Source organism: Ammospiza nelsoni, chromosome 10, assembly GCF_027579445.1.
Source record: "Ammospiza nelsoni isolate bAmmNel1 chromosome 10, bAmmNel1.pri, whole genome shotgun sequence".
Taxonomy (NCBI): Eukaryota; Metazoa; Chordata; class Aves; order Passeriformes; family Passerellidae; genus Ammospiza; species Ammospiza nelsoni.
In genome coordinates, this window is record NC_080642.1 from 10,978,927 (window position 1) to 10,992,470 (window position 13,544).

At 47.1% G+C, this 13,544-nt stretch overlaps 1 protein-coding gene across 2 annotated transcripts; it reads left to right on the forward strand.

Annotated features, from left to right (window-relative positions):
• The first annotated feature begins 4,443 nt into the window (after nucleotides 1–4,443).
• On the forward strand, nucleotides 4,444–12,061 carry CLDN16 (claudin 16). Of its 2 annotated transcripts, XM_059479507.1 has the most exons (6): nucleotides 4,444–4,642; nucleotides 9,215–9,317; nucleotides 9,561–9,725; nucleotides 10,750–10,941; nucleotides 11,261–11,407; nucleotides 11,486–12,061. In XM_059479507.1, exons 1-5 carry the CDS (start codon nucleotides 4,529–4,531, stop codon nucleotides 11,398–11,400), a joined length of 714 nt encoding a protein of 237 aa, XP_059335490.1. In that variant the 5' UTR covers nucleotides 4,444–4,528; the 3' UTR covers nucleotides 11,401–11,407; nucleotides 11,486–12,061. The 2 variants fall into 2 exon arrangements, with proteins under 2 accessions (XP_059335490.1, XP_059335489.1); XM_059479506.1 differs by having other exon boundaries at nucleotides 11,261–12,061.
• Nucleotides 12,062–13,544: the final 1,483 nt, after the last annotated feature.

Here is a 13,544-nt window from a genome sequence, read left to right on the forward strand (position 1 = left end):
CCGGGAAAGCCGAGCGGTCACACACGTTCTCACCGATAGGGATCTCACCACGCCCGGGCAGGGAGTCCTGCCCCGGCGCTAAAGGGGAGCGGGACTCCTCGCTCTCCATCTATAGGCACTTAGTCAGGGCTTGGTTTGCCCCAGCTCTGAAGTGGGGTTAGCAATACATCATTGAGATGATGTGTTTCTCAGGTGTGGGATTTCATAGGCAGCCATAAAACTAAATTTATTGTACTGAGGAGAAGATGGTACTTTGAGAACCTGAAAAGACTGTAATGAAATGCTTGTTTTAGCATTTATTGCTTTGTAGTGACTAAAAAAGCTGTTTTAAAGGAGTGTGTGCAATATCTGTGTGTATAATATACAGACACACACAACCACGCACGTACAAACACAGTTTTTACTTACCAATCCTTTAAGCTCTCATCTACCAGAACATGCCTTTGCTTTCCTGTTTTCCTTTAATCTTATATATTGCCTGCTTGAAAAATCATAGGCTGCTCAGAAGTCTTACTATTTTCCTTGGGGTTACTGAGCTAAAGCCAAGCTAAATCCCAAGGTTTTGTGACTGTGTGAGCATGGCTGAAGGGGTACATTACACACTGCTCTGTAATTTATTTGTGTACACATCTCACATCCCAGGAGCACTGCTCTGGAGCTGAACACACTTAGAGGCCATGGTGGAAGTGTGTGAAGCAGGAAAATGGAGGTGGAACAGCCAGGAGGGAGGAGTGGGAAGGGTTGGGCAGACAAGCCCATGGAGCAGAAGGGCTCTTAGGAAAACCCTTTCCAAAGCTCTCCATCACCTTTGACTCCTGAGCCCGTCCTGCTGGACAAGCTCTGAGCACAAGTCACGTCATGGGTGCCTGCCTGTTTGCAGAGAGGTCTGTATTCCATGCATGGATGCACAGCATCACCACTTCCTTCTTGCTCCAGGCCCTCTGCTACACTGTGTATTAGACACTGAGGAAGTAAAGGCAGAACCCCACCCTTCTGTGCTCACGGGACTGCAACCTCAGGGGGTGGTGCTGCAAAAATGGTTTTGTCAGTAGACTGGTGGCAACCACTTCCCAAGACTGGCAGTAGCTTCTCTTTCTCTAACATAAAATAGCTTGGCTTTAAGGGAGAGCACAGACAACCTTGTGTTAATGAGTAATAAAAGCAATCGACCCATGGTGCATTTGTCCCTGAGCTGGGACTGAGTGTAGTCAAGGTGATAAAACTCTTACATTAGCAAAGTTTTGCTGCACTGATACCACACAGAGTGAGAGCCTGACAAGGCCAAGCTTTGACAATCAAATATTAGGATACTCTAATGCTTTTGTTAGTGTCAAAGCACAGTTAGCATATGTAGTACAGCCTACAAATTCACTGGAAATCTACCCTGCATCATGTCAGACAGGTTTTGGGCTATACAAAGGCATCTTGGGAGGTTATTTTGGGAGAGCTGTTTTCTGAAGCTGAGGGGACATCTGTCATGCAAGTTAGGAAAGCAGACCATGATGAGAAACTGCTACAGACTTTGCTTCAAGAAGATGCTGACTTGTTTTAAGTAAAGAATATTAAACATGTACATTGCCAATTTCTACTAAATAAAGAATATTGTATTCTTTCTAGTAACTACAGCAGATTCTATGGCTGTGTTTGAAGACACAGACCTAAAGAGGGACCAGATATTGGATTGGTCTCTCCACCAGGTGAAAAGCCACGAGCCACCTTCATTGTGTTTTGCACACTCTGGAGCAGCCTCACACCAGGGAAAACTGGAGGATCCTGACCTGCTCTGCTGTCCAGGCCAGGATGCTCCAGAGCCCCAAGCTAGATGCAAATGGCTGGAGCCACTTCCTGCCCCCAGTGACTCATGGCCAGAGAAGCACTGGCATCCTGCTCCAGGAAGGGTCACTCACCTGCCCTGCCCTGCAGGGAAGGTGAACACGGGGATGTGGAAGGAGCTGGGACAGCAGCACATTGCTGGGCATGCGGAAAATAAACATCACCAGGACTACAATAACAGCTGGGGAGAGATGGAGTGAAGCACAGGCAGCACTGGTGCCTCATATGCTGCCTCCCCCCCTTGGTGGAGTTTGCCTCATGGTCTGACATCCATGGGCATTTCATTGGCTGGGCTGGAAGAACAGAGTATGATGTGCCCATCACACAAGCTTAGAGACACCCCTCTGGCTATTATCATGGGAGATTTTCACTTCCTACCTCTGTCGTGAGACACTTCCACCATACACCAAATCAGAGAAAATGTCCCCTTTCTTTCCACTGGGCTTATCCTCTCTGAAAGTGAGTACAGGACAGAAGGAGAGGGCAATGGCAATAGTACATTTCATATGGCTGTAATACATTTCCTGGTTAATCCAGGCTCTGCTGCTGTCAAGCTCTGGTCTTGACACTGATGAGGACTTAATGCTCATTGTGGGAAGGCTGTCTCAGATTTTTCAGGCCTTTTCTAGCTCACCACACTGCTTTTTCTGAGTTGCCACTAATAACACCTGACTAGGATGCTTTTTAAAAATGGGTGCAGACAGAGGTTAATGAGCTCAGAACAATGCAAGTACAGGAAGATGATGTGTGTTTTCATACCTGTCTCAGACAAATGCAATCTATATACATGTATGTGCTAATGAGAGTCATGATCCTTTATGGGACTTGTGTGGTCACTGCCATGTCCCCATGGGTCAGGACTGTTGAAAACACAAAGCTACCTTTATCACAGCCATGAAGTGAAAATCATGAAGGTTTCTTTGACTTATCCAGACATTTGGATTCCAGAAAACTTAGCAGAAAGCATCATATCCACATAACCACATCGGGACCTGCATCTGGGAAAGATGGAAGAAGAAAAGTTTCTCACTTGTCAGCTTCTACAAATGGAATTAGGAAACAGAAAGCTGAAGCAGCAGAGCCTCCTGCATACCCTGGCCTTATGACCTGGGACTTATGTTCTCCACTTAAGCCTCCCAAAGCATGTGCTGAGGACCTATTCCACAAGGTGACCTATGAGGAGTGGAGTAAGCCTGGCATCGAGGGTAAAAGTTGTGATCTCTGTCGGCAAAACTGTCTCATGAGGTTATGATTGGAATTATACGGGTTATCTGTTGTGAGAATAAACTTCTCATTGCTGTGGTATTTGAAGGGGAATCCCGGAGAAGCAGAAGCTTTGAGCAGTGCTGTAAAGGTGCCGCTTGGCTCCATCTGGAGGTGACAGCTCAGATGACAGACACCGCCAGCTTGGGCAAGCAGCTGGAAGCAAAGCTGAACGCAGAGCAGGAGGCTGCTCCTCTGCCCTGTGTTGAATATATGTCCATTCAAGGCAGCTCTTCAGCCTGTTACTGCCTCTCTTCATATTCAAAAATATTGATAATTGGGGATATGATGGTTTCTGTGCTTTTGTACCTTTGGAGTGGGAGCAATTTCTAGCTGCATTCCCCTTTGGTTCTCCTGAAGGATGCTCTGGAGCCCTGATGGCTTTCTCAGCACTGCACGAGAGGAGACACTGAGAAGCCTCTTACACAGGCCCTGCCCCTGGCAGCCTGTGTGACCCCTGCTCACCTGCAGAGCCTGGCAGGAAAACAGAAGTTTGCAGTCAGAGTAAGCAAGCAGGGAATTCCAACCAACTGAAATCCTCCAGACTGGCACTAGTCTGAAAACTTCAAGATTTCCACATGGGAGGTGTACTCATGCCATGAACAAATTGAGGCCTAGGCATGAGAGGTACCAAAGTTTGACTTAAATTCAGAATGTAGAGTTCTGTGTCTGGGATGGGGGTGGATGTTGGCTCTGAAGGCCCATGACTGCTGCCTTTTCCTTTTCCTTTTCCTTTTCCTTTTCCTTTTCCTTTTCCTTTTCCTTTTCCTTTTCCTTTTCCTTTTCCTTTTCCTTTTCCTTTTCCTTTTCCTTTTCCTTTTCCTTTTCCTTTTCCTTTTCCTCCCTAGTGACATTTCTGCATTGAACTAGATCATCACTGCACCAGAGACCAACAGGGTAACAACCAAGGAGCCTGGGATCTACACCAAGACACTTAATAATTGCTCCCTGGTAAAGCATAAATAATTGAACAAGAATAAATGTGTGTGTGCACATGAGAGCTCCTCTCTGTATCCCTCAGCAAGGCTCAAGACTTCTGCCCTGGAGAACAAGTTTTGATTCTATTTTCTAATGCCTATTTTGACAAAACCTGCCATGATAGCTGCCTCCCCTGGCAGCCAGGGCTGCAGTTACCTGTCCCTTCTGCACAGCCCCATTTCTCTTCAGTCAGGCATGACAGCAGCCATAGCGGGGCAGGGCGGATTGGCTGCAGCAGCTCCCGTGGGCGCTCTCACCCTCCTCCTGACCCCCGGCAATGAGCCCTGCCCTGCAGCCATCACACCAGATGGAATCTGCACAAGAGAGGAGGTCCTGCTCTTCATGGTCCCTGCTGGGCCTCTGGCACACTGACACTCTGTCTCTGCCCTGGCTTTGGGAACAAGGCTGGGCGCTGTTGTTTGCACTCCCCTGGGTGTGCTGAGCACCTGCTGGCATGAAGTTTTTCCTTCAATATGTGGGCTTCTTTTGTGCTTTTTTCTCTGCTGTGTTTTTGATAATATCTACCTGGACAGACTGCTGGATGGTGAATGCCGATGACTCCCTGGAGGTAAGACTGGGGTGAGGAGAGTCTGATCACCAAAACCAATCTGTGCTAGAGAGAGTTTGTTCCTGGTGTCATTGCTCCACTCCACTCTCATGTTCTTTCTCCCTGTTGTGCTGGATGAAAGTGGATGAGAATGAAAATAATTACTGTGGCAAGAGCAGGAGAAAAGTGGTGTTTTGTGAAATTCTCTTTGCCAGACTTTTTTATCCAGACTGTGCTCTTACTTAATAAGTTCAGGAAAGATCTACAGGCTCTAGTTTTACATGTGCATGAACTTGAGAAGAGTTATCCTGTACCTCCAACTGCATGGATATTTTGAAGATGTCTCTAGTTCTGTAGTTCAGCCTTCTTGGTGGAGACATCCAGCATGTACAACTGTTCTCCTCAAGTCTTTTTTCTGGCCAGCCATTGAGCTACAGGGCTACCAGAAATCTAAGGGGAGCATGGGGACTCAATATCTCCTGGAACTCATGTGGACAGTAGCACTCTTGTATTAGAGAAAGATATTGGCAAAAGGTAATTGCAAACAAGGGAGCAGATTGCTGCTTACAGGCAAGGTGTGCCCCAAAGACTCCAAATTTGGACTCCAAAAAGGTCCAAAATCATCCCTGTTTCTCCAGCACTCAGTACTGTGAATTTGTAATTTTCTTCCCAGCACAGCCGTTCATTTCTGTACATTTAAGCTGCAGGTCCACAGTGTAGGAATCTGCTCTCTGGCAAACTGTATCGTTTAGGCAGTGACGGTGAAACACTTTCCAGGATAGAAAATTTGGCTGAAGTTATCAGGAGGAAACTTTCTATCTGCTATCCAGCATATGAAACCACGAGCTCCTCTGCACTCAGTGGTTGCAATGCAGCATTTAGCTGCAGCACGTGAAGGGGTGAATTATCCAGGGAAAGAAGGATAAAACTAATTACAAGAAAAAATTTTTTCTCTACGCCACAAGAAATCCTGACTGTCTGACTGTCTGACTGTCAGAAACCCTGAAAGGTGGATGTAAGTGCCAAGGTGATGATCCAATGCAGTGCAGCTCCTGGTGGTCAGCATGTCTGCTCAGTGAGCTGCTTTTCAGGATAAATAGAGTGCACCCAGTGGTGCTGGATAGAATCTGACTCTTCATTTGGGAGACATTTCAGATTCCTATCAGAAAGTACTCAGATGAAAGTATCAGTGTACTCAGAAGGGCCAAGGGAGTCCAGTTGTGGGGAAAACCAGATGAGAGAAGCCCAGCTCCTGAGTGAGTCCAGTAAAGAGCTGGTCCGTTACCTGGGGCTGTGTAACCTTGTCTTCCTGGGCAAAGGCACCTGCGATGGGCTGTCCGAAGTGCTCCATTAACACCCAGTTTGGTCATTAGCAACCACTATTCTCACATTCCGGCTCTGAGTGTGAATACTAAATAATGGAGCAAAACGCCCCCAGCCTTAATACCTGACCACTGATCTTAATGACCCTAATGACTCACTGCCTCTCTAAATAGGGAATGTCTATGGCCAGAAAGGCTAGAGTCCGCAGTTACTCCTGTTTTCAGCTGGAAAAAGGGTAAGTTAGGCAACTTTGGCCCCAGAAGAAGGGAACTCCATCCTTCAGCAGCTGCTGGATCGTGGCTGGTTGCTTGGCTTTGACCCTGGTCCTTCACAGGTGGGGAGGATGAAGCCCCCACTGTGGTCCCAGTGGAGAGGAGCATCCCAGGAAGAAAAGGCCAGAGAGTGCCAGGAGCAGCCACCTTCAGATAGGCTGCAGGGACCTGACTCAGCTCTCACAGCCCCTCACCTCCCTTGAGAAACAACAGGTTACAGAAAGTTATTCAAGTTAGTGACTCCCTGTGAAGCATTAAGACAGGGCTGGGTCCATTTTTGCGGTAGTTTGTAGTGGAAAAAGACCATAATCTGCTTCTCAACGCGGGCTGTATTGTGTAGACAGTCCCTCCCTGTTGCAGGTGGATTATAAATACCACCACTACTGTTAAATGCTGCCTGTTTTACACTCAAGCTGGGCTTGTAATCATTGTCTGCTGGCACCTTCTCAGAGTGCGGTAAAACACTGTGACTAACATCGCTTACGTGTTTGTCTTCTCCGCTTTCCCCAGAAGGAGAAGCGTGCGCTTGTTCTGTAATTTTCCCTTTTTTTCTGTATGAGAGTTATTTTAATATTAATTATACATTATAAATAGGATATAATTATGTGTATTACAGTCATTATGCAGTTCATGTTTTACATGCATACTTGTGTTAGGGAAAGCAGGTCGTGTTTTGTAATCCGAGTGGAGGATGAGGAGCATGGCTGTGATTTTGGCTGCTCTGGGAGTCCTCAGCTGGGCCAGGGAAGCTGGAGCACATCTGCTATAGGGGGAGAGAAGTGATGGGGAATTAGTGCTACCAACATGGTGCAGGAGTCCAGCCATGGATGGGGAAATCCATGTCCCCACATGGTGCCCCATGCCCTGACCCCTGTCCCCTTTACAGCAGTGAGTTCCCGTGTGCCTGAAGGTCTGTGCTGACAGCACAAGGGAAGATGCTCAAGGGTGGCTTGGGAGCAGATTAACAACCAGAAGGATCAACAGTACACAAAGCAGAGGGGAGCAAGTGTTGGCCCTTGGCAGCAGAAAGCAGAATAGCTCAGCAGCAGCTGAGAGCAGCCACAGGTCCCCACAGTGACACCTGTTCCTATCCCTCCTGCACCAGGCAATGGGACAATTATCCCTGGCTGTACACAGGCTGTGTGGAGATGGGCTGGCTCTTGCTTTGCCCAGGAGTAGTGACAACTGAAACATCCCAAGAAAAAAAAAAAACATTAAACAAATTTTTATTAGTCTGGGAAGGGGGTTATTTCACAAGCTAGACCATAACTGTTGTGCTTAAGACCTCTGTTTTGCTTGGAGGGTGACAAAGCCTGGAATCCTGTTAGTCTTCTTATAAATAATTTAGATGTAGATGCTGCTTGTAAGATTTAAAAAACAGTAATAATATCAGCAAGTGAGGAAGTAAGTGACATGATTAGCTGAATGCAGAGTAGTATAAATAAGCCTATGGTGGTTTGGGAGGAAAGAGAAATTATATAAACAAAAGTGGAATAAAATGTAATTTAATAAAAATATGCTAATTTCAAGCACAGCCTGAACAGTGGTGAATTAAGACAGAAGAGGACCTGCAACTGCATTAAGAGGGCCACGGTAAAAATACATTGAATGTAAACATAGCAAATTGTTTTACGAGACTCTGTTCTCTTGAAAAGCACAGAATCAATGAAATTAGTTTTTTCCATCACTGCTTCTCATTTTTCATCATATTTTTCATTAAATATGCTCTGAAATTCTCAGAAACGTTAAGCACTTCTCATCTTCATGAAACAAAACATGTAGATTATTTTCATTCAAATATAAATAGCATCTCTTCTGCCAGTCTGAAGCAGCGAGTCATTTTTCCTCCCCTTTGATCCAGACAGCACTATCACAGAGGAGGTGCACAGCTTGGCTCAGACATTGTGTTGTGGAGAAAATATTACAGTTGGCTACAGACCTCAGTACATCCTGAATAAGACTTTATTATGTGCCCGAGATATGTTATTATCTGCTTTGTGATTTACACAGTGCAAGAAAAATGAATTTATTGCATCATCCAAGCAAGCTTGGTCCCCTTCCCCTGCGTGAAGCTCCTTTGCTGGGAGAGTTTCTCTTTCCATTAACTGCAGCGGGTGTCACTGGCAGAAGTGGGCGGGCTGGAGTCCAAGGCTGCACCAACATTAACTCTGCTCCTCCTATGAGCAATTCCAGGAATATTTTAAAGGAGCTTGTTGCCATATTTGCATTGGAAATGGAAACGCCTCCCGTATTAAAGTGATTTATGGAAGGCTGGGCTGGGAATGGTATCTACGGCTGGGGGACAGACGATTAACCACGATGCTGCTGCCTGGCCTGGCCCAGTCTGCGTGTCTCAGTGATGACTGTGGCTTGGGCACGCGTGGTCCCGGGGCTGGCAGCACAGAGGGAGCCCCAGGGCTGGGATCAGCACCCCCAGGGCCGGGATCAGCATCAGCTGCCTCTGGTTTTCCAGCCAGTGTTTACAGCTGAGTCATCTGGGGGCAGCCCTCCCCGGGCTCACATCCAGACTCCTCTGCACTCCTCTCCCACTCTCTGAGCTGCTCCTTAGCCATCAGGAGGATGATGTAAGGAAGGGGAGCACAGGCAGCAAAATCTCGGGTTGTCTGGTCCATAGCCCTGCCCAGCTCAGCCTAGACAAGAGTTTGACAATGAGTGAGCGAACCTGCTCTTAGATCTTTCTGGTCAGCCACCCCCCAGCTCCTCCCAGAAATTTCCTTAAAAATTTGTATCCTTACTAGGAAAGGCTTTTTTCCCTAATGTCTAGTCTGAATTCTTTTGCTCTAATGTAAAAACATTAGTAGGGACATAGAAAACATTGTCCTTTCTCTCCATATTTCTACTTTTTCTCTTCAAGCTAAACATTCTGGTTTACCATCATTGTACCTGGACCAGGATTTCTGTTGAAGGACTAAGACAACCACCTGCTGCATTGGTGGATATTTTAACCTATGGTCTCTTTTGTCCTCTCAATCCACAGGTGAGTACGAAATGCCGTGGCCTGTGGTGGGAATGTGTCACAAACGTTTTTGATGGGATCCAAACTTGTGATGAGTACGACTCCATCTACGCCGAGCATTCTGGTATGTAAGAGTCAGAGATGTTTCTGCAAGTGGTGGGGACACTTGAGTGCAGACTAAGAGTATCTGTTCCACTCAGTGACAGATAATTAGAGGCATGTTTCTTTTCTCAGTCAGGTATTACTGCCAGGGGAAGCTGAAAAAAGCTGAACACCAGAAAATAAAATGTTCCCGTGGCATCTGACCCCATTCCCTGCCCACATTTCCATTCCTTGTGCACTGGAATGATCTGCTTTTGTCCTGCAGTGAAGCTGGTGCTGACCCGAGCCATGATGATAACAGCAGACCTCCTGTCAGGATTTGGATTTCTCTTCCTGGTCCTGGGACTGGACTGTGTGAAATTCCTTCCCGACGAGCCGCTCATCAAGCTGCGAATCTGCCTGGTGGCTGGGGTTATGTTGCTCCTTGCAGGTATTTCCCCACAGTGTTCCCATTCTGTAGAACACCCTTTAGCAAAGTGGGGAAGCATTAAAAGCCTTCTTTTATTTTGGCTGGTGATTTTCTGTAGGGGAAAGGATCTTTATTTGATTTATTTGTGTAATGCAGCTTCTTCTGCTCACCACCTGCCTTAAACAGCATGTAGCTGAGTTTATCTGCTTTCAGTTCATGCTTTGACCAGGTGAGTTGGCTTTGCGTTGACTGACTTCCATTTATTGCTGTTTCACTGTGGAGCAGTTGAGGTTGTTGATACAGCAAAGAGATCTTGCTGTGGGTCTCTAGACCAGTTGCTGAAAGACTAGAAAGTCCTGGCATCCTGGTTTGGTTCCTGGCTCTGCCACAGATTGTGTGACCTTGGGCAAGTCACTTATCCCAAAATCTCTGCAGCTGATCTCTAATAAAAGGATAATAGCATGTCTGTCCCTTCTAGGTGAAAAATACCCAACTGGCTGAGGTGCTTTGCTGTTACAGCCAGTGGGAGAATTTTAAACACGAAAATAGCCAACTAAGTACCAAATAATATAATTTGACTTTTTGCCGATATCAAGCAGATATCTCTTCTTCAGTCTAAGCAGATTTAATAACTCACCCCAGCCACTGGGAGCACATGTAAAACACATCAAGAGGCTCTTTGAAACATCTTCCAATTCACTTCTCAAAGTTTGTCTGAAAAGCACATCATCAAAGTTCTGAAAATCAGAAAAAAACAAATCAGAAAATTGAATTCTGGAGACAACTTTACAAGCAGCTGAGATGGGAGGAGTTTCCTGCCTTTTGCTGCAGAAATCTGAGTGCTGCCAGTGTGCTGGAAGTGTGTGTGAGTGCTGAGCCAAGAGGTGCAGCCTCTGCCTGGCAGTACAGGGTATCAGCAGGAGCCAGGGTGAATCCACCTGAGCATGGACAGGGGCCAAAACCTGCTGTCCCAGGAAGGTCTTCCCACCCTGCAGCTGTACTTTAGGTATGATCCCCCATGGTTGTGTGTGGCCCCTCTCTCCAGGTCTCCCTGGCATCACGGGCTCCGTGTGGTACGCCGTGGATGTCTACGTGGAGCGCTCCTCCCTGCTCTTCCACAACATCTTCTTGGGCATCCAGTACAAGTTTGGTTGGTCCTGCTGGCTTGGCATGGCGGGGTCACTTGGCTGCTTCTTGTCCGGGTCCCTGCTCACCTGCTGCATGTATCTCTTCAGAGGTGAGGAAGCATGGCTGAGGCACAGCTCAGGGACAGAGCCATTGCTCAAGGTGTGCTACAGGGTGGGGAAAGTCCTTTGGCATGGTTGCTCATCATCCAGGGGTGGTATTTTCAGCTGTAAAATGGGAATAGTCTTAGGCAGCTCCAGAAAGAACATCAAGGTCTTCATGTGGGAGCTGGGGTGTAAGGATGACATAAAGTGTGTTGTTGTTATTATATCACACCTTGGAGTGCTGCTTTCCCTAAATAACGAAACTTTGCAGCTGAAAGTCACTAAGCACTCATTAGCAGTTCTTATTTCTCTCCCTGTGCCTCACAGAGACCAGTTCTGGAAGATTCCATTCTGCCTACTCCTTGAGGAAGGACTATTCCTCAGCTGCCACCTTCGTAACAAACGTGCATTTGCCATCCTCCCAGACAGCCACCTCCAAAATGTATGCGGTGGACACAAGGGTGTGAGCAGGAGGTAAGTGCTCCAGAAAGAGCTCTGCTTTGATTTGTAGTGGATTGCACAGAGACTCAAGCTCCTGTGGTTGTGATACAGATGCAGTTGAATTTCAAGGATCTACTGTATGCTACGATGTTTGCATTATGAGAGCTTCAAAATACCTTTCCTTCAAGAAAGTAAACTCTGAGAAGATCCTGCTTTCTGGAATCCTCTTGATTTGAGTGCTGAGACCACTTGTATAAGCACAGACTGAAATAACCAACACAAACTCCTTTCAGCATTTGTCTCAACAATATTGGAGGAAATGAGGTAAACCAGCCATTCCAGAGCACAGTGTTTTGCATGAAGACCCCCAAACGGCAAGATGGATCTGTTCCATGTCTGGCAATGTGTCAACAGAGGAGAAAAGGAGAAAATCCTGCCAAAGGGAGGGACTGACTGCCTGACCAACATCTGGACCCCGTGCCCTCAGCAGGAGGGTCTGCCCCTCTTACAGGCAGCTGGGGAGCTTTTCAAGAGATAAGAGCTGTGTTAAATATCTGACCCTCTCTTTGGTCCATGAGTCTGCAGTGAGAAATGATTGTAAATGCAGGTGCATTCTTGCCTGAAAAATACAGTCCTTCTCAGTCAGTGTTAAAAGGTACACCACTAAACTCAGTGAAATCTGAAAATTGCCAGCTTCATTCTGCTTAATAAAAACATTTATTGGACAAAGTGAGTGAAGATCCAAAATCTGAACTTGTGCATTACAATTTATCTACATTAACTAGAAGCTAGGATAAATGATACTAAAATCTATTGTCCCTTTCCATCAAAAGGTATTTAAGCCTAGTTCAGGACTGCTGTCCCTGGCTGCAATCCAGGCTGCCACAGGCTGGATGAGGTTAGGGCATCAGCCAGATCTTCACTAGGGTGGGAGATGAAAACCCCTGTGTGGCTTAACATGTTCCATAAGGATGGATGTGAACATTTTTCATGCCTTTAATAGAGAGAAGCTGAGACAGACTTTTCTTAGGGGTGATAGGAACTGTCCAAATCCAGTCCTTTCTGACCATGGGCACCACACCACATCATGGCCACTGAGGGTTGAGAATAATCTCCCAGCACAGAGATTTATCTGCTTAGGGACAGTGGAGAAACAAAGCTGGAGTCTCAGCTGGGTGTGAAGCACTAACAGAGGGAGGCTTCCTCCATGGGCTGCTTGATGGGGAGGCTGGATTTCCTTCTCCCAGACAGCATGAAGTGAAACTTTATCTTACGTGGGCCAGAGGGAGATGGGCTGGCTGAGGCTGGAGTGAGCTGCATCCCAAGCAGCACTTCTGATAACTCCTATGATGGAAGATGTAGGGCTGAGTCCTCTGATGGGCTCCCCTGGAAGCAGCACCTTGTGCTGCAGCACAGAGCTGACCAGCAAGGCCAAAACATAACCCAGCCCTGACATGGCTCCAAGCTGAGAAACACCCAGGGTCTGGAACAGACAGGACGACAGCAGCTCCATATGGCTCTGCTGCAGGCCCAGGCACCTCCACAGGGCTCAGGGCACAGCACAACCATCTCAGCAGAGCCAGGCACCTGCACAGGGCTCAGAGCACAGCACAACCATCTCAGCAGAGCCCTGGCACCTCCACAGGGCTCAGGGCACAGCACAACCATCTCAGCAGAGCCCTGGTGGCAGCTCTGCTGCCCAGGCAAGGGAGGCTCGTGCCTGCAGAGTTTGTGCCTGCAGAGTTGGTGCCTGCAGAGTTGGTGCTGTTGGGCTGGCAGACGTTTATGTCAGCCAAACTGGGAGCAGGTTACTGCCAACAGATGAGCTATATCAAACAGATGTAAACACAGTAGGAGGGGTGATGGAGGCTTTTTTACAAGGTCCTGAGAGACAACGAGTACAAGAGTTATGAGCGATGTGATGAATTCACAGATTGTACCAAGAATGCACAAAGAGATCTGGAGGTGACAGGAATTTTGGTCTGTTATTGCAGGAAGCTGGAAACTGCATTCAGAACTTGGCAGTTTGGTTTTTTTTTTAAACTTTTTTACAGCCCCATCAGAAATGTGTTTTCTGTGGGTCTTTGGAGCAGGAGAGCTGGCACTACTGATTCTCTCTGCCAGGGCAGGGAAACTCGGGGAACATTTTTGGCTCTGCTTCCTGGGCTGT

Excerpts from the sequence above, each read along its gene's own strand:
- CLDN16 (XM_059479506.1), top strand. The coding sequence starts at position 4,529 with ATGAAGTTTTTCCTTCAATATGTGGGCTTCTTTTGTGCTTTTTTCTCT. Across the intron at positions 9,726-10,749 it reads GGTTATGTTGCTCCTTGCAG|GTCTCCCTGGCATCACGGGC; the intron begins GTATTTCCCCAC and ends CCCTCTCTCCAG. Across the intron at positions 10,942-11,260 it reads CTGCATGTATCTCTTCAGAG|AGACCAGTTCTGGAAGATTC; the intron begins GTGAGGAAGCAT and ends TGTGCCTCACAG.